Source organism: Babylonia areolata, chromosome 26 (assembly GCF_041734735.1).
Source record: "Babylonia areolata isolate BAREFJ2019XMU chromosome 26, ASM4173473v1, whole genome shotgun sequence".
Taxonomy (NCBI): domain Eukaryota; kingdom Metazoa; phylum Mollusca; class Gastropoda; order Neogastropoda; family Buccinidae; genus Babylonia; species Babylonia areolata.
In genome coordinates, this window is record NC_134901.1 from 13,353,507 (window position 1) to 13,375,071 (window position 21,565).

Consider the following 21,565-nt stretch of genomic DNA (forward strand, 5'->3'; position numbering starts at 1 on the left):
TGGTGTGGGTCTGGTTTTGAGAACTACAATCATGTGCAATGCATATAAAAAAAACTAAGGCTTATGGTTCTTCCTGCAGTTTAAGTCACTAAGCCAGGCATCAGTACTTCTCCATATATATTTACTGTAGTTTTGTCATGCTTTTTGATGTTACCTGATATAGCAAATAAGTTGCTTCAATTTTACACATATACGCATGTGTACATTGGCACATTTATATGTGGAAACACACACATGAACAAACACACAAATGCACTCACAAGTGCATGCGCTCACACACACACACATACACACACAAAGTGAGTCCATTATCTGTCTTGTAAATATATATTTTTGTAGCTTTTCCAGACAAAATGAAAAAAAAAAAAACATTATGGCAGACACTGGCACACCATACCAGGCTGAAACGCTTCATTCAACCAACACTCAAACAAAACCACCGGAGACAAAAACCTTGTTTGAAAACAGAAACAAAGAACTCAGGAAGAGAAAATTGGGCAGTATTGTTACAACAAATAAATCCAAAATATGTCACTGCTGCGGGCCATTGTTAATTGTTGCTTACAGTCCAGCCAACCGCACAGGGCCATATCAGGACTGTCAAACAATATATACAAATGCTCAACCGCGTCACTATAAAAATGTAACATCTATGAAAATACACAAAAATTTTTAAATCTCCAAGATAAACCCACAGGGCAATAAGACTAGGCTGTGCTGAGGACATCAACCCTTCTGCTTAATTTATCATCCCCAGATTAAAAAAAATTGTAAAAAAGGAAAAAAAACATTACTTCAAAGCAAACAAAAAAAAATGCATTAAAAAGGCCATGTAGGCAAAAACACTGCAAAAGCTAGTGCCCATCCCAATGTTAACAATTTCACTACCTAATCACCAGAGCAAAACAGCACAGACAGTACATCATTGACTGTGGGGAAAAAAAAGTGTCAAGGCTTGCTCCAAAAAAGAAAAGGGAATGGACTGGGAAGGCAGAAAAAGGAGACAACAGTGAAGGGAAAAAAAAGGTTGAAATAAAGAGAGCAACAGAAAAAAGAAATTTCTAACAGATAATTTTCATCAGATGTGGATGCTATTTATACTGAAAGACCCCCCCCAACATCCCCACAGGGAAAGCTGTAGGCCATTCAGCCACATTTCTCACATGGGAATGAACAGAAACCTCACATTATTACCTGATCATACATTATACAGCAAAAACATGTAGAAATCAAACAGACAACTATGAAGTGTCAATTGGCCATAAGCAATTCACATTTCCTGAACACACCAACAGTTAAGCCATAAAGGTTTCCACTTATCAAATCAAGAGAGAGACAAACAATTCTCAAATACACTGAAAAAATAAGGAAATTTTTAAAAAAATTTTAAACAAGGCAGAAACAAAGAGATTGATTAGAAAAAAAAGGAAATTTTGAGTACATATTTTCCAGAAGATAATACAATATCTGTCATGAAGCATCACCTGCATCCTGACATGGGTAAATTCAATAACAGTTTCAAAAATGATTGCAGAAAATCATTGTAAAATGACAGTATTCAAATTCATATCACATGCAAAATGAAATATGCACAACACATTATATATAAACCATACTAGATCAGAAATGGCAAATCTGTGAATGATTATTTACTTTTTAAAGCTCATCATTTCAAAACAAGAAACAGTAAAAATATAAAATTAAAAAAAAGACACAGTATTACACCTGTAATATTTTTGTGAACACTTAAGACGAAAGTACATACTTACAATCCAGTTTCTGTCGCAAGAAAAGCATTCATGGGAGCTTCAGAAGTTATTACAGAAAAATGACAACATACTGCAGGCTTCAAGTTTGCATTACTGAATACATACATTGTTAGCAGGTGACTGACTAGTTTGGATTTCATAGCAGCTATGCTCAATTCCTATTTTTAAAAGAAAATGTTCATTTCGTATGCAGTCAAGAATTTATGAACATGCATACATAAAACATTGCTACTTCTAACTTCATTTTCTCAAGGCAAACTATCTGCTGGCATGTTCATGTTCATCCTCAATTCTAGCATCAGACAAACCCATATACTCCCATGACAAAACAAAAAAGAGGCCACTTGACTGTGGATGATCTTTCAACATGTATCCACTGACTGTGGCTACCATGTGTATGACCATGACCTATCTTATAAGTGACCGTGTCCATTACATGGATGATCTGTTACCATTTTACAACTGATTGTGGTCATTATGTGTATGATCATGATCTTTCATTATTTTACAAATGACTTGTGGCTGTTACATGGATGATATTTTACCGTTTTACAAATGACTGTCGTTGTTACTTGGATGAATATGATCTTTTACTATTTCATAGGTGACTGTAGATGTTATACATGGATGATGTTGATCTTTCACTATTCTATAAATGATTGTGGTTGTTACATGGATGATATTCCACCACTTTATAAAATGACAGGTCGTTACAAAGATTGTATTTCACCATCTTATAAGTGACTGGTTGTTACAAAGATGGTATTTCACCACTTTAAAAGTGACAGATCGGAAAAGGATGAAGATGATCTTTTACTATTTTGTAGGAGACTGTGGTTGTTACATGGGCGATGATCTTTCATCATGTTACAACTGACTGGATGATGACATCTTTTATCATCTTGTAAGTGGCTGTGGTTGTTATATGGGAGATAAAGATCTGACATCATAGTCATCTGCAAAATGATTTGTCAGAGGCAGTTGTTCCATCTGTCAGTAGTCCAGACTCAACTTTTCTGTGGCATGACGTGTTTTTTTGTTGTTGTTTTTTCTAATATCTTTCTTTTCCAACTCATCTTTTCATTCCTGCAGCATTTGTCAGGATCTCCAGTACTGACAGGAACACTGGGTTTGAGCTGGTAAAGTACCACCCCTCTTCCATATCAGCAGTCTTTTGCAACTGATTGTAGTAGCAAGATGAGATTTAATTTCAAAGTCCCTGTGTGAAAATGAACCATAACCCGAGAAATCTTGTTTTCATGAGGCAATGTACTTTTCATTTTGACACAGAACAAAAATAGCACCAAAAAAGCAACCCTTTATCCATTATGATTGTGTTTTATTTTCACACTTTTCATGGCTCAGCATAAAAAAACCAACCTGGGAGGCTTACTTTAAACACAAAAATCAAAAACTTTACATCTACATACATCATGTTGCATTTTTTTAAATTTTTTTAATCAACAACAAATATTACAAAAAAACTGAATCATTTCAGATCTTTTAATTGTACATCTTCACAGACCACACATACGTTTATATACAAACGCATGGATATTCACACACACACACACACACACACACAAACACACACCTAACATTTTGAACAGATCAACTGGAAAAACTGTGAATGTTGATTTTTTTTTTTTTTTAATCTCCAGCGGTCTTGAAATACTGTTCCAGATCCCCACTACCCATATGTACAGTTCCACAGAAATCACTGCACTCTATGCCCATCAGGCGACGCTTTTCTTTCCCATGATCACCTCTTCCTGTTCCTGGTACTTTTCTAACATGTTCGCCAAGTCGCCGTTTGCATCAATGGTCTGTAAACAACAAACATTCTTTAACGATATCTGAATATAACATCAATTGTCTGATTATATCTGCAACTGTAAATAATAATAGTAAACAATTACAGCCTGTAAATAGCTACACGTATCTTTGAATAAAAACATTTGTAACTAAATAACTACAGTTGTCTCTAAATAACAAGATTTACCTGTGAATGACTACAAGTTTTTGTCTGTAAATAATAAACTGTAAATACTTGCAACTGTCCATAAATATCAACAAATGTAAATAACAGCAACTGGCAGTAAATAACTATCACTGTAAATAACTGCAGTCATCTGTAAATAGTAACAGTAAATAACAACTGTAAATAACTAAATATTTGTAGTTACATGTAAACAACAAAAACTGTTAATAACGACAACAGTATGTAAATAACAATTACTATACCTAACAGCAAATGTCTGTAAATAACAACTGCAAATAACAGCAACTGTCTATAATCAACAACTGTAAACAGCAGCTACTGTAAGTAACGGCAAATGCATGCATATAACAACTGTAAATAATGCCAGACGTCTGTAAACAACAACTGTAAATAACAGCAATTGTCTGTAAATAACAAATTTATGAAAACAACTGCAACTAACAACCGTAAATAACAACCACCCATCAACAGCAGTAAAAGTACCACAAATCATAAACTGTTTTACAGTATGCCCCACTGAATCATGTCTGTGTTACATCTTTGACACATTGTATAACTGTGTAGCACTGGCTGTGTTAGGTTAGATAGCCTATCTTTCATATTATCTTCAACATTAAGCTCAGAAAAGCAAACAGCTGAAAGACACAAATTATTACACAATTTAAGATGGAGAGAATAGCATAAACCTTTAGCAGCTGAAGTCACAATATTCCCTTACCAAAACTGGTGACTGGCAAGGCAAACGCTTGTGTTTTAACCAGTCTTCGTGCAGTGTGTGAAGTTTCTGCAACAATTCCTGCAAAAAGAAAGCAAAAAGAAACCCACATTTAAGCTCAGTTTCAAACCTGTCCTTAAGCTCCAGCTTTTATAATCTCTGTCATCATTTTTAGTCAAGAAATCATCTCTCTTAAAGTATGACCAGTCTCGGGTGCTTGAAGAACAAGACAAGCAATTAAGACTGATAATGATCAGTATCAATCTTCACCAAATGTGCAGGCCTTTGAGAGTGTGTAACCTTTTTTTTCACCTGCTCCATCAGCTACATCATTTTAGTGGTGTGACTCTGATACCACTCATCCCCAGTCACCTGTTGCAGTCCAGCACCAGCAGTCCACAGGTAAGTATTGATTAAGTTCACTTTGAGCCTCTTTAATGTCTGATCTGATTCAAATACGGATAAAGATAATCGCTATGTCACTGAGCCAGACTGATTGAGCATCCTCCTAAAGTGAGACCAACACCACATCCCTCCACAGACAATCCCCTAAGAACCTGCTGACACTGAAGACCTTGACAAGAACTCACCACAAGCATTAACGTGAAGGAGAAATTAACTGAGGTGACCATGAGAATAGGGCATAACGTTCACACGCATCCACACAACTGAAACAACTTTAATACAGACTCACTTTTGTGTACTCAGTGAATAAGTTCATAGAAAAATAAATAAATAAATAAATTAAAAAAAGGAAAGAACAAAATGAAAAATGAAAAGCAGGAAGAAAATAAAATCTACAATAAATACAATTTTAAAAAAAGTATTAACAATGTATTCATAAAATTATGTCTTGTTCATAAGAAAAATAATCAAAGCATTATACACATAAAGTAATCAAAATGCTATACGAACTGGTCATTGACATGCATGGACATGACCACTAAATAAAGAAAGAAACAAAAAGAAGAAGAATGGGGTCCATATACCAGTGGAATTCCTGTTTCTTCACTACGACATCTCCTCTTGATTCTTTCAAAGCATGTCTCTGGACTCGTGTACAGATAAACTGGAACAACAGAAAACAAACCAAAGAACATTCAGAATGATACTAAATGCAGATGCATTCTACGATCCATCTTCAGGTTTTGGGGCAACCAATGCACAGACATTGACTCAAAGAAATGCTAAATACCGTCAACATGATAAAAACTCATTTTCAATTTTTGTTCTTGTATACTCCAAGATAGGATGTTTGTTTGAGGAGAGACAAGGGGAAAGGTATTAACCAATGAAAGCCATTCATCTTTTGCCTTTGTAGTTTTGCTTATTTGTTCAAATAAATCACATCATACTAAAGCTATTAGTGATATTCAGCTTATCATATTAGACCTTTAAAACCCTTTCATAAGCTGTCACCATCATCCGCAGTGTAACAGTGCACTGCTCTAAAACATTTTTAACATTTATCTTATAATCCACAGCTTTTGTCCGAAATCCAAGCACCTGTAACAGTATGTAAATTTATCATCCACAACTAAGCACCATGATTGATAATCATCCATCTAACTTTAGTCAGATTAGTATCACTCCATGATATTTTTTTTCTTCTTAAAGCAACAAATGAATAACCATCACAAACACAACAATGTAATTCATACACTTTCAAATGCGCACACATGCACACGCGCACACGCACGCACACACACACACTCTGTTACACAAAAACAAAGGTGTCTTACCAAAAAGGTCCACATGGACATCCTGTGTGTTGAGAATCCACTTATACCACTCGTCCAAAATGACGTACTCTATGTCTGGCATGACACCACTCCTGTGCAGATTTTCCACAAAGCAGTACCGGGCGCTGTGTATCGATCTTTCCATCATACGCACCTCCTCTGTCTGTCATCACACATGCAGCAACAAACTGTAATACAAGTGAACAACATGAAACAACTATATCTTCCTGGTTCTTTCACCAGCTGATAAGATTTTTCTTTGCCAGACTTTAGGAAGCACATCATATTTTGATCAGTTTTTTTTTTTTAGCAGATCTTTTTAGAGCAGTTTATTTTTAATGCGTGCAAACAAACATGCTCAAGCAGTCACACACACATATTTATTCATGCCAAATGATTCACAGTTACTTAACAAAAAAACAAAAAACCAAAACCAAAAATTAAAAAACAACAACAGATTCCAGATAGAGGAACCTGTTAAACATTTCAGCGTGGTGCCAAAATGACTCTTCACAGAGTTAAGGGAGAAAGAGAATAAAAATAATAATAATAAACGAAATGAAACAGAAATTAAAGAAATAAACAAATAAATCAAGAAGAAAAATTGTGGAAAATGTTCCTTTCCTTTGTTCCCTCCCCTTACTGTTCACAGGATATGACATGTAACAGACAGATGACACATATAAACACATGTACTATATGAAATAAACACCCATACTACAGATTCTACACTACCTGAACAAACAAAAAAACCACCAATACATGCAGATTCTATATTACCTTAACAAAAAAATACCCAAACTAAAGATTCCACGCCACCTGAACAAAAACACCCACACTAAAGATCCCACACCACCTGAACAAAAACACCCACACTAAAGATTCTACAGCACCTGAACAAAAACATCCAGAAAAAACACCCACACTAAAGATTCCACACCACCTGAACAAAAACACCCACACTAAAGATTCTACATCACCTGAACAAAAACATCCAGAAAAAACACCCACACTAAAGATCCCACACCACCTGAACAAAAACACCCACACTAAAGATTCTACATCACCTGAACAAAAACACCAAACTATAGATCCAACACTACCTGAACAAAAAACATGCATACCACAGATTCTACACTACCTGAGGGGACGTATGTATGTCCAGCATGGTGAGCTGCACGTAGGTCTGAAGAGCCATGCTCCAACGTGCAGGGTCTTTGTACATCTCTCCCTGCTCACACAACACAACACTTTGTTGGCTCTGGGGTTTAAGCAGCACATTCCCTGTCTACAAAAAATATCAACCTCATTTTGTTTATCTCACGACAAGACCAAATAACTGAACAGATCTCCAGTGTGATACTGGTTAAGACTAATAATACAAGCCCTAAAATCAAAACTATATATGTCCCACTCCTAGCATGTGATGACATATTATGTTAATACCAGAAAAGTTTCAGACAACTGATGACTTCACTCATTCATTAGGCACTCTTGCTGCTGTTTTAAGAGTACTACCATGACACATGTTCATCTCTTACACATACGATTTTCCCCAGAAACTTACCAGAGCGTTATGGCCTCTCACATTTCGCCACAAATCTACTGGTTCTTGGATGACCTGAAAGACAGATAAACAGATCAAAATAACCACGCAATACAGGGATAGCAAAGGGAATACATAACGTATTTTGCAAACAAAATAATATCCAGTGAAAATGTGGATAGAATTTAAACAAAAGAGTTGCCACACACGCACACACACATACCAGCACACCTAAACAGATAGTCATACCTGTACACCGGGTATGTTATGGAAGTGTTCAAGCAGCGTCGTCTTTCCGCTACCAATGTTGCCCTCAACGCATACCTGTAACATTTGACATTCATCATTTTTTGTTAATTAATCCATGACAGGCATCTACCAAAACAATTAACTTCTGGTTTCTCATTTAGTTAAAAAAAAAAAAAATCTATTTCCACTGCTTTTTATTTCTGTTCCTCTGCACCTCTTTCGTGCAGTCTGAAAAACTACTGTGGTTCAGAAGTTCATGTTCTCAGCTCAGATTAAGATGACACACACGTACATGTCCACACATATACGCAGAGGCAGTTCTAATATTTACACACACACAATCAGTGTATCAATATGTTACTGTGAGCACACACAGCTACTAACATAAGAGCACATTCACATTTTCATACATGTCTATGCACACACAAACATGCACACACACACACACCAAGTCCAGAAATTATAAACAATTATCACAGTTCTTTAAGTATGACAAAAGAATAAATGAACAATTAATTCTAATAAATATCAAAGCATCAAAACCATCACTTTCTTACTGTATATTTGTGACGTGCCGTGTTACCATTGGTGGCCATGTTGTTAGGTAGCTTGACACCTGTAATGGTTTGAGAAATTATATAAAATTTTTAAAAAACAGACATGAAGAATAGTAGTTCACAACTACCCTCCAGACTGACCCATCTGACATCAACCCACTGGCTAAACTACTACTATACTATAGTCTACAGCAACAAATTACACCCAGCACTATGACACAACATGGATTGTCACATCAACATAGACTGGACACTACAAGCTTCTCTCAACATGTGACTCTCAGTGTCACTAGCCTAAGCTTTGCAAGTCCTCTAAGTGCATTATCCATAGTAGCAATTTAAACAGTGTCAAAAACACTTTATGGCTGTACTACCCAGTGGTACTACCACTGCCAAAATATATGGGGGATAATTACAACAAATTTGATATCAAAATGGGATTAATTCTTGCCTAAAACAAAAATATGAAAAGGAATAGCTCATCTCTTTGTAAGTTTGTTCCAACAATTTTCATCAGCTATCAACTCCGGGTCTTCTCATCCAGCTCAAACAGTGAATATGAAAAGACTTAATGATAAATGGTTTAATTTTGAAGAGAACTGACATCTAACAAAACAACGAACTTGTTCTCTTTCAAATGCAACGAAAACTTTACATAGTAAATAAATGCATACGTTTACACACTGTTATTCAACTTGTTGCACCACTTGTAGCAATAATGTAATCAATTACTTTATTTTGATATGCAACTTTGTTTTCACCTGCTCGGTTTCTTCTTCTTCTTCTGATTGGTTGCATAAGCAGGCATTTCTTTATACATTCTATGGGTAACATCATGCATCAGGTATAAAGGTAGGCCTAATGCATCGACTGCAGACATATGCGACAAGAATCTATTTCATTTTCTTGTAAAAGGGAAACAAACTGAAAGCAAAACAAAGACGAATGGTGCAATCGCCCGTGTCGTTGAATCATTCAAGATGACGAACCACAACCCACACGGTAACTCAAATAGCCTTCTCTATTTTTGTTTGTGAAGATTGATGCTTAAACTGAAGCTGAAAGTGCTTCGTTGGGCATACGGCAAAATCGTCGAAAACATGCGAAGTATAGGCCTAACTGCATGCATCATGTTATTTCCACATGCCTGTGTTACGAAACGTACGAAAATGTTCGTTTAAAAAGGTATCAGAGTTCACAATACTGAGAAAAGGAAATGCCTCATACCTTGATACATACCTGCATTTGTTTTTCCGTTCATGGTTTTGATTAGCAGGTTCCTTACCCCAAGCCGCTTTGACGCCAAAGCGCAGACTGTCCGTGAAAAGGATATCAGCGGCATTTTGCACCTTTCATAGAGGAACTTACGTCACAGTGTGCTTCAGCCAATAGGAACAATGCCTGCCGACAGCAATGTATGGTTACCCATAGAGCACAAAAATTGACTTGTTTCATTTTTTTCAGATCCTCTCTCAGCTCCAGTACAGATTTGCAGACAACCTTAATATGTATTTACTGTTTTGGTGTTGGTGATGATATCAAAGGCCAGCAGCGCAGTCTACTTCAGTGGCAGCATTGGGGACTGGTTCAAAATAATTGTTGGAGTTAAACAAGGCTGTCAACGATCTCTCACTCTCTTCAACATCTTCCTAGAGAGGATCAGCACTGGTGGCAGAACAATCACCAACCTGTGTTTTGCCAATGATGTTGACAGATTGGCAGAAATGAAGATGAACCTGGTGGAATGCCTTGAAAAAACAACTGCTGCTTATGGCGTGGAGATCAGTGCAGTGGAAGAAGGAAAGCTCCCAGAAGAATGGAAAGAAGCATTTGTGACTCACATGCATTCTTTGTAAAGTTCTTGAGACATTGGTAAGGGACCAGCTCATAGACCATCTCAAGACCAACAACTTGATCAGTGTAGAACAACATGGCTTTGTTCAGGGACGCTCGTGTGCTGCATAATTGTTGGACGTATTGGACAGCTGGACAAGAACCATAGATAGAGGTGGCTACATTGATGCTATTTATATGGATTATCAGAAAGCGTTTGACAGTGTCCCACATTGCAGACTTGTGTCTAAGATCCTCGTACATGGAGTGTCAGGCAGGGTATTACTCTGGATCCAGGACTTTCTGTCTCAAAGGAAGCAGAGGTAGTTGTAAATGGGACAACATCACAGCAGGCAGACATCACAAGCGGTATTCCACAAGGTAGTGTTCTAGGACCCCTGCTGTTCCTGTTGTACATTAATGACCGTCCTAGTAAAGTGAAGAGTAATGTGAAATTGTTTGCCGACGACACAAAGTTGTTCACACAGAGTGACCAAGTAGGTGCTTCACAAGTCCTCCAAGATTACCTAGACAACCTACAGCAGTGGTCTAGAGAGTGGCTCCTACACTTCCATCCAGAAAAATGCAGTGCAATGAAGCTAGGAAACTGTAAATCGGAAGCGATTTACTACATGAAAGGGAAAAACAACAACGGGGAGGAATGCAACCTGGCACTTGCTGAGAGTGACGTGGTGAAAGACCTGGGAGTGTACATTGATAACAAGCTGGACTTTAAGACGCATGTGGCAACAGTTACTGCAAAGGCTAACAAGATGGTTGGTATAATCAGGCGTTCCTTCGATTACCTATCTGAAGATCTGTTTATACAATTGTTCAAATCCCTGGTTAGACCCATTTTGGAGTATGGGCATTCGGTCTGGAACCCGCAGTCAAAAACATTGTGCAGAGTGCTGGAAGACGTCCAGCGACGGGCAACAAAACTGATTGGTCATATGAAGAACAAGCCTTATCATGAAAGACTCACTTTGCTTAAGCTACCTAGTCTAGAGCACAGGAAGCAGCAGGGAGATATGATCGATTGCTAAAAATGCATACACGGAATCTACAAGACCAACAATCCCGAACTATCGCCTGCAGTAAGTAGAGACAGAAGAGGCAACAGTTTAATGTTAAATAAATCACACTGCAGACTGAAAGTGCACAGTTCCTTCTTTACAGAGCGAGTCGTTAATAAATTAAACGGTTTGCCAGACAGTGTTGTGACTGCCCCAGCCATGTTATCTTTCAAGACTAGGTTAGACGCTTATTGGGCCAACTCTCCAAGCATTTATGATCCAGTATGCTATCATTAGGCCACACATGCTGGTATACTATATCCAGTTGAACGACGAACAGGCCTTCACAGGCCTAAAACGTCTGATTCCAGTTCAAGTTCAAGTTCAAGTTCAAGTTCAAGACCAAACTGATGATCAATACACCGATGGCATCAGTGCCGATATCAGAATCAATGGTGAAAAGCTGGAAACTCTCCAAAGCCTCAAGTATCCAGAGCAATTGTTTTGGGCAAAGGATCCAAGCCAGAAATACTCTCATAGACAGCTCAGACAACAACAGCTTTGACAAAACTGTGGCCCATCTGGAATGACAGTAACATCATGTGAAGCTCAAAGATCAGACTGATGCGCTCCCTTGTCATTTCCATATTTCTACATACCTGTATATTTCTATATTGCTGTCATCTCAGCTGTTTAATCATGTGTGTGTCTGTGTGTGTGTGTTAGTGTGAGTGTTGGAGTGTAACAGTTGTAGTATTGGTAGCATGTTACTTTGTGAGTTTTATGCATTGTGTTTTTATAATATTAATGATTCTGTTTTATGTTTAATAATAATAATAATGGATACTTATATAGCACACTATCCAGAAATCTGCTCTAGGTGCTTTACAAAAACGCTTTTGTTAACATAAAACATTATATCTATGTTACATACACACACCAAAATGTGACCACACACACACGCACGCACACACGCACGCGGCACGCATGCACGCACGCACACACACACACTGCATACATACATTTTAACATACATGTGTATCTAACAGCTACCCTAACACATACGCACACATAGGCAGGCACAAACTTACATAAACACACGCACACACAATACACATTCATATACATGCATGTAGTTATGTACACATACATATGTATACACACATAGTCAAGCACACCTAACGAAAAGGAAGTGGACCTGCCACAATTGAACTTATTGCTGAGGGAAAAGGTGAGTTTTGAGACGAGATTTAAAAGATGCGAGGGAATCAGAATGACGGAGGTTATCAGGAAGCTTGTTCCACGTCTTTGGCAATTGAAAAGAAAACGATCTGTGTCCATAGGTCTTACTTCTGACGTGAGGTATCCTGAGAAGTCGAGTATCAGAGGAAGAACGGAGCTGGCGAGACGGGGTATAGATATGGATGAGTTCAGAAAGATACTTGGGGCCAGATCCGTTGACTGCAGAAAAGGTCAGAGTGGATAGCTTATAGTCTATGTGATCAGAAACAGGCAACCAGTGGAGAGACTGAAGGAGAGGAGAAACATGGTCAAATTTAGAAGCTCTGCAAATGAGTCTGGCAGCGTTATTCTGAATTCGTTGGAGTCTGTCTAACAGATATTTGGGAAGGCCGGCCAAAAGAGAGTTGCAGTAATCCAATCTTGAGAGAACCAGAGAGCATACAAGTGTCTTGGATGCATCGGTTGAGAGATAGTGGCGGATAGAGCTGATTCTACGCAGTTCCAAATAGGCAACTTTACAGATATTCGAAATGTGGTGTTGGAAGGAAAGAGACTGGCCAGGATTACACCAAGACTGCGAACAGAGGGAGAAAGTGAAACAGGTGTGCTATTGATCAGAACAGAGTCAGGAAAGGAAGGATGTTGACGAAACTTCTTTGGACAGGTTATCATAAATTCGTCTTATCATCATTTAATTGCAGCTTGTTGAGAGTCATCCAGTCCTTTAGGCCAGCAATGCACTCCTGTGTTTGAGTCACCAGTGCATCAAATTCAGCTATGGAAGCCGACTGATAAAGTTGTGTGTCATCAGCAAAGCTCTCATGCGACATCGCATGATGACTGATGACATCCGACACAGGAGCCGCATACAGCACGAAAAGAACAGGACCTAGGACGGACCCTTGTGGGACACCATATTTCAAGGCAGATACTCTAGAGTATTTACCATTTACACACACTTTCTGTGTACGATCTGACAGGTAAGACGTGATCCATGCTAGTGCAGTGTCACGAATACCAAAGGAAGTTTTAAGTCTGTTCAGGAGGATAGAGTGGTCGATAGTGTCAAAAGCTGCTGACAAATCTAGGAGAGCGAGAACAGATATCTTATCCTCATCAAATCCCGAAAGCAAATCATTCCCTATTCTAAGGGCTGTTTCGCAACTATGACCACGTCTATAAGCTGACTGGTGGGAATTAAGTAAACCATTCTGTTCCAGATGAGCTAAGAGCTGAGACAATATGATCTTTTCTAGCAGTTTTGATAAAAATGACAAATTAGAGACAGGTCGATAATTTTTTGTTTCTACTATTTTTTATAAGCTTTCTCGTTTCACTTTAGGTACTGGATTGTAAAGCACTTAGAGCTTGCTTATGCTTGTTTTATAGCACTATATAAAAATAAAATATTATTATTATTATTACCTGTGAGACATGGACCTTGACAGCTGAATTAGTGAATAAGATATGGGACTTAGAGAAAAGATGCTTGGCATCACATACAGGGACCACATCACAAATGATGAAGTGTGTAGAAGTGTCAAGCAAGCTATTGGGTCACATGATGATTCAATGACTGCTGGAGAAAAGGAAATTGAAGTGGTATAGGCACATCTCATGTTCATCAGGACTGGCCAAGACCTTTCCACAGGGAACAATGCAGAAAGAAAGAAGTGGCAGGCAGAAGAAGAGATAGAAGGACAACATCTCAGAGTGGACAGACCTAATCCTGAGTGAGATAGTCAGGACAGACAACAATGTAGGAAGAAGGAGGCTGGTTGTCAAATGTGTGCTGCCTCCATGGTCTATATGAGATAAATAGATTGAACGATATCAACACACACACACACACATACACGCATGCAAGCACACACACACACACACACACACACACACACACACCATCATGAATGATAGCGTCCTTTTCATTAAAAAAAAAAAATCATTGTATTGATGTCTTAGGTTCCAGTTGTATTGTATCTTCAAATGTGCAGTCAGTCTTGTATTTCATATGTCAAGCACAGTGCATAGAGTGGAGGACAGAATGAGAGAGAGAGAGAGAACCCCTTTCCTGTTTATTGAACCCTGGTGAAATAAGATATCAGTTTGTCATGAATTTGAAGTGCAAGAGCTACTTTTGTGTACTTTTAGGTGTTATGACTGATTTTAATGAACACAAAAAGTAATCAAATGCCAACAGGAAGAAGTCCAAAGAACGAGTGGTGAACGTCACCCTGTCCTCTAATGTTATTCTAATCTCAGGAAAAAGCCCTTCACTGACAAGTGTACTTGTCGCCAGCAGTCAAGGGGTTAATAAGTGTTGGCCAGGGCCAGCAGAATCAGTTTCTACTAGCATCGTTATAGCCTGATCCAGATACCTGCCTACAGTGACCCTAACCCAACCCAACTCAGTGCAACACTTCCCCTGCACAATACCTCTTGCACATCCTGTCCCTCACAGCAGAACCAACTTCAGTTTTTTTTTGTATCATTCATTCCCAGCATTGCTCCTGCAGTTGGAGTGACTTTTCTTGATGCTTGATCAGTGTTGGTACCTGACCACAAGTTTTTCGCTTCTGTCCTAATAACATTATTTCACTTCCCTTCTCACCCTCCTCCACCCCCACACCCTTCCCCCACATAAATTTGACATTTCTTTTCCAATGAAGCTACAAGAACACTGGTCTGTTCATTGATCTTTTCTAGGCTTGATTATTGTAAACATCTCCTGGCTGGTTCATATAAGTACTTTCTTGGAAATCTCCGAAAGGTCCAGAACCACGTTGGAATGCAAGTCACCTAGATGGGAACATGTTACACATCTATTTCAGTCTCTTCACTGGCTACCTGTCCAGTGCAGAATCAGTTACACACTTGCATCTATCTGTTTCTCATCTATATCTGGCATTGCTCTGAGATATCTTATAGATATGATCCACATATGCATCCCATCCAGTCTGTTCTTCCAGTACTTGTCTGCTTTGCATCATCTCTATCAGACCAAAGTCCTTTGGTCAGCATTCTAGCTTTCTCTTTTCATGGCCAAACTGTCTCAAACCAGCTTCCTGTGCACATCATGAACTCTTCTTCACTTTTTTAAAGTCTTCACTGAAAACCCATTTCCTTCAACTAAATTAGAAACCATCATCCCACCCCACTGTTCTCATTGTGTACTTCTCATCTGTGTGTGTGTGTGTGTGTGTGTGTGTGTGTGTGTGTGTGTACTCATTTTTATAAAGCACTTAGAACCCTATTTACAGAATAGGTGCTATATAAATTCAGATTATCATTATTATTAAGAGAGGTGCACAGGGAAGGGATCAATGCTAGCTAGTTTGTTTGTTTGTTTCTTTATTATACCAAGCCTTTACTTTTAATGAAAATATCTGCTTTTGTTTTCACTTTTGGAATTTCAGATAAACTACAAAGTTTACAACTGTATCATAAATCAAGTATCTGCTAAAGATAATTACACAGAAAACTGAAAATAGTAATAATGATAATAATGACAATAATAACACCAAAGCATAAAACAAATGTCAGCAAAAAAAAAAAAAAGTGTTTTCTTTATTTCAAATAAAAATTACCAAATTTAAAACTGAATCCCAAAAGAAATACATGAATATATATATATATATATATATTTTTTTTTTTCTAATTAAAACAAAAGAAAATACTACAATAAAACTGAAAACAACAATAACAAAAGCAACCCCAAAAAATCAGAACCACATGAGATAGATCTTTTGACACATGTTCAAATTAATTCCAAAAAGGAATGTGTCGTTTCCTTTTTGTGCAGATTCACCATATGTCAAAGATTTATTTCAATGTTTCAAATTTTATTTGTAGCTAAAGATACCAACACATGTACAGCAGGTAAATAAACAGATCACTATAAAAAAAGAAAGAAAAAAAGAAATTATATTCATATAGTGCACATTCAGTTTTGAGTCTGTCTGAAATATTATCAGACAATAACTATTATATATAGCAATGTTAAATGGACAAACAGATAAGGAAATATAAAAATTCAGACACAATTAAAACTTGAAACAGGTCGGTACTGATAAAACACACGGACTGAGGTCCTTGTATGCATTAATAGAGGTAAGGTAACCAGTTTGTGGGGACTGACAAACTGCAGTGCCATCCCTGCACAAAACAGAAAATAAAGAAGAAGAAGAAAAAAAAACCCCACAAATCAACCAGTCTGCTGTGGGACCAATGTGGAAACCAGACTGTGCCTTTCATTAAGTAGACCATGTGTCTGTTACTTCAAACTATGAGCAAACCAGTAAGAGAAAACCAACAAGGCTAAAACTCACATACAGCAATGTCATCCCAAACTTACAAACAGCACTGCAATCATCCAAAACTCACATACACCATCACAATCATCCAAAACTCACATACACCACTACAATCATCTAAAACTCACATACTGCGCTACAATCATCTAAAACTCACAAACAGCACAGCAAATAAATAAAATGCACAACAGCACTATTATCATATAAAATGTACAACAGCACTACAATCACGTAAAATTCACGAACAGCACTACAACCATATGAAATTCACAAACAGTACTACTATCATTGAAAACTCAAAAAAAACATTACTATCATCGAAAACTCATACACAGCACAACTTTCATTTGACTCACTGATTGAACCTGAGAAGTAAACAAACCTTTAGTTACTGCACAGCAAAAGAATGAAACTTGTTTCTTCTGAAGCCAGTTTAACCCTCTCCATACGAACGGCGAAAGAGACGACGTTAACAGCGTTTCACCCCAGTTACCATCATCAAAATATTGCAAGCGGAAGGCTCTTATACTGAAGAGGTGAATGTTGACAAAGAATAGCACAATTCTGATGACGGAAGCTAAAGGTTGGGTCATTCAGACACCCACTGGACATCCGAAGGGTCTGTGTAGAGGAGAAGAGAAGACTGGCCGTACTGAGTGAGTTAAATAAAAGCATAGTGTGTGTGTGTGTGGGGGGGGGGGGGGGGGGGGGAGGGAAAGGGGATGTTGGTGTTCATGGTATCATTTGAAAGGTAACTGTTTTGTGTGTGTTAGGTGGAGCATGTAGGAAGTTAAGGTCCTGGTTATTCACATTCTGTTTGTCTCAGTTTCAGTTTCAAGGAGGTATCATTGTGTGCTTTCAAGTCCACATATGAGAACCCACATCTGCTAAAATTGTTTAAAAAAATAATGATAATATTAGAGAGAAGCATAATAATATATTGAAGGCAAAAGACACATAAAATGTGAAACAATCCTAGGCACACCAAGGTCAGACCTAACTCACTCCGATATTAAATAAAGCATCCCCTCGCCCCCTGTGCCCAGTCCTGAGCAATAACAGAAGCTCCCCTACCCCAACACGAAGACACATCATATATAGTAGTCACAATTTACATAAAACGTTTTCATAACAATAAAAAATAAACCATTTCGTTGATCTTTCGGCACTTTGCAACTGGGAACTGCTGAGAACAATAACATGCACCTTTTGTAAAAGCAAAAAAAATTCCGTTGACCACTTTTTATGGTACTCAATTTTTGTTCAATTTCTGTATGGAGTTACAAATAATGTTGAAGCAGACATGTGAAAACTGCATCTGCAGCTGAGCTGGTTTCGTTTGGAACCAATAAAATATCACACAGAAATGTCTTTTTTTTTTTGTCTTTTGATACTGTAAGCAAAATTCTATATTCATGAGTGAAAAATTACCAACACTAAACCATATGTAAAAGTACTTGCGTGAGAAATACAACATAAATATCACATTGAAAAGTTTTTGATCTGCAACATCATGTCATGGATGCAATATACAAGGCTAGTCAGTACATGATTATAAATATCATGAATATTGGTATCATGTTTTTGATCATAAATTTGTCAATAACACATTTTATAGAATGTTGAAAGTGTCATATGTGGAGTATCGTCCCAACATCTTTTCAGTACAATCAATGGAGAAAATGACTACAGATTTATGTTCACTGCTCCTGGATGTCTTTTGATACTATCATTTCTTGGCTGTACCTGACAAGTGAGTGGCAGAAGTGTGTGTCAGTAAGTGAAATCGTGTGCATCCATGCATGCATGCGTATATGCGTGAGAGAGAGAGAGAGAGAGAGAGAGTGTGTGTGTGTTTCTTTCTTAGTCTTTTCACTTTGAGTGATATCAGATGTGAAATATGAGTGTGTGTGGGTGTGATTTCAGTTTCAGTTTCAGTAGCTCAAGGATGCGTCACTGCGTTTGGACAAATCCATATACGCTACACCACATCTGCCAAGCAGATGCCTGACCAGCAGCGTAACCCAACACGCTTAGTCAGGCCTTCAGAAAAAAAAAAGAGTTAATAAATAATAGATAAATATTTTTTATTTAATACATAAAAAAACTACTACTAATAATAATAATATGTATAAGGCGCAAAAACTTGATGAAGTCAACTATAAGCGTACAAAAAAAAAAAAAAAAAAAAAAAATAAAAATAAATTTTAAAATAAATAAATAAATAAATATTAATGATAATTTTTAAAAACTAGTAATAATAATAATAATGATAATAATAAAAAATAAAATAAATAAATTAACTAATAAAATAGATAAATAAAAAAGACAACAATGATGATAAATAAGCAAATAAATGTAAAACATGCAGACACACATTCACACATACACACACATATGCATAACAGATATGCACCAAACATGCAGTTTCACAGATATGAAAGCACGGTCAAATACACATAAACGTACATGAGCCCCAACACACACACACACACACATTAACCTGCACCCCCTCTATCCCCCTCCTCCACACACTCATTTCTAGGCTACGTATTGCAGCTTCCACGGCACACACACACACACACACACACACAGAGGCACACTTACTTGTATGAGCACACACACATACGCCCATATCCCCCACCCCCAACCGCACACACATATATACAAAGATATATATATGCACACCCGCACGTTCCAATATTCCGTTGCTCCCACAGTGTAGGCATGCATACACACACATACCTCATGAAAGAACTAAAGACATCCAGAAACAACTAAACAATATTGCTCAATGGTGCAAAGACACAGGATCTTCCATCAATCCAGCGAAAGCCCAAACGTTGCTGTGCACCCTCAACAACAGAACCGCGAGCAAATCACCACCACCTGTGTCATTCGATGGGATCAGATCGAAAAAACCAAATGCCTACGCTAACTAGGAATACAGTTCGACAGGATGCTGACCTTCAGAAAACATACGGAAAATACTGTTCTCAAATGCAAAAAGGGCCTTTCAGTCTTAAAAACAACGGCTACCAAAGGTATTGAACAACGCCACCTCTTCCTGCTATACCAATCACTCGTCCTCAGTGTGATCGACTACGGACTTGGGCTAACAACACCATCTCAAAGCAACCTCCTAAAATTAAAAAGAGTTCAAAATGAAGCTATGAGGCTGATCCTTGGAACAACAAAATACACGCCCAGGGAAACCATGCGATACTTGCTTGACCTTCCTTCAGTGCAGGCCAGAAACAAGTTAGAACAAGTTAAGACCTACTTCAAAGCATTAGAAAACCCTCAAAACCCACTGCATGATGCAGTCAAAGAACCAAAAGGCAGCTGTCTAGGACGAGGAAGATCATGGATGGGGCAAACAGGAGACACAATCCAGCTAGTATGCCAACTACAAGACCTGAAAGAAACAAAAGAATGGGAGAAAAACCCCGAGAACCTCAACCATCTATTCAACACAGCCATTTCACCCACTCTAGGAAGACATTGTCGGGAATGGCCAGAAGGCAAAACTGATACAGAAGAGAAGCTACTCATAGAAGAAAACAGTAAAGAAGAGGACATCATCATATACACAGATGGCTCAGTCACCAAAGACCAATCCGGTTGGGGATTCACTGTGAAACAAAATGGAAAAACAATTAGGGAAGAGAATGCTGCCTACAAAGTCACAATCTCCAGAAGGGGTGTGTGTGTGTGTGTGGGGGGGGGGGGGGGTAGAGGATGAGGTATGTGTGTGTGTGTGTGTTTGTGTGCGTGTGTGTGTGTTTGTGTGCATGTGTGTGTGTGTGTGTGTGTGCATGTTTGTGTGTGTGTGTGTGTGTATGTGTATGCTTGCATAGGTTTGTATTCATGTTTTGAGTGATATTAGACATGTAATGTAAGTTTATGCACCTGTGCATGTGTTTGTGTATCTTCATGCTTGCATGCATGTATGTGCATGCACATGTGTGTATGAATTGTTAGTTTCCACAAAAGGTTCTCATCATATTAGGAAAGCCATTTATATGTTGAATAGTAAACATATGTCAAAAAGCTGATTTATCACCGATGTATCAACAGATGGGTTAAACAGCCACTACGAATGGGGAAACTTTGCTGATAAAATTACATCAATTGAAAAGACAAGGGAAAATGACATCTGAGCAAAAAACAGTATGTTGATTCAAAGAAAAATCATGTTCCATTAGTCTCCACCCAACGATGGTTTTGGATTTCAGTAAAAGTTTGTCACTTCTAAAACAGTCAGGCACATGTGATTTGGACAGGTTAAATGGGAGGATTCCTGTGAAAAGCTTTCTTCTCCTGTTATTTTTTATACACAAACATCTCCTTACAATGAAAACATCAAACATAAATGAACATACAATTAGGCATGGAGATGAAATTATTAACAAGTAGTAAAGAGTGGTAACTCTCTCCATTCACAAGGTACACAACTTCAAGTCAGTGCTGCTTATGCTACCAATTCAGCTAGCACACAGGTAAATAAAAGGTACATTGGAACAAACCCAGACACTTCCTCAAAAAAGGAAGTGCTGGGCCTGTCCTTACTGACCAGTT

At 37.9% G+C, this 21,565-nt stretch overlaps 1 protein-coding gene across 3 annotated transcripts; it reads right to left on the minus strand.

Moving 5' to 3' along the window:
- Positions 1-308: 308 nt before the first annotated feature.
- Positions 309-21,474, minus strand: LOC143300866 (thymidine kinase 2, mitochondrial-like). Of its 3 annotated transcripts, none has more exons than XM_076614835.1 (9): positions 17,367-21,474; positions 8,581-8,639; positions 8,024-8,098; positions 7,796-7,849; positions 7,370-7,459; positions 6,229-6,391; positions 5,476-5,555; positions 4,490-4,567; positions 309-3,595 (listed from the first exon to the last, which is right to left on the minus strand). In XM_076614835.1, the coding sequence occupies exons 1-9, from the start codon at positions 17,575-17,577 to the stop codon at positions 3,506-3,508; spliced, it is 900 nt and encodes a 299-aa protein (XP_076470950.1). In that variant the 5' UTR covers positions 17,578-21,474; the 3' UTR covers positions 309-3,505. The 3 variants fall into 3 exon arrangements, with proteins under 3 accessions (XP_076470950.1, XP_076470952.1, XP_076470951.1); XM_076614837.1 differs by lacking the exon at positions 17,367-21,474 and adding an exon at positions 9,820-9,981; XM_076614836.1 differs by lacking the exon at positions 17,367-21,474 and adding an exon at positions 9,808-9,937.
- Between the last annotated feature and the right edge of the window lie 91 nt (positions 21,475-21,565).

Excerpts from the sequence above, each read along its gene's own strand:
- LOC143300866 (XM_076614835.1), bottom strand. The coding sequence starts at position 17,577 with ATGACCCAACCTTTAGCTTCCGTCATCAGAATTGTGCTATTCTTTGTC. Across the intron at positions 6,392-7,369 it reads ACATACATACGTCCCCTCAG|ACAGAGGAGGTGCGTATGAT; the intron begins GTAGTGTAGAAT and ends GTGTGATGACAG. Across the intron at positions 5,556-6,228 it reads TGTCCATGTGGACCTTTTTG|TTTATCTGTACACGAGTCCA; the intron begins GTAAGACACCTT and ends CTGTTGTTCCAG.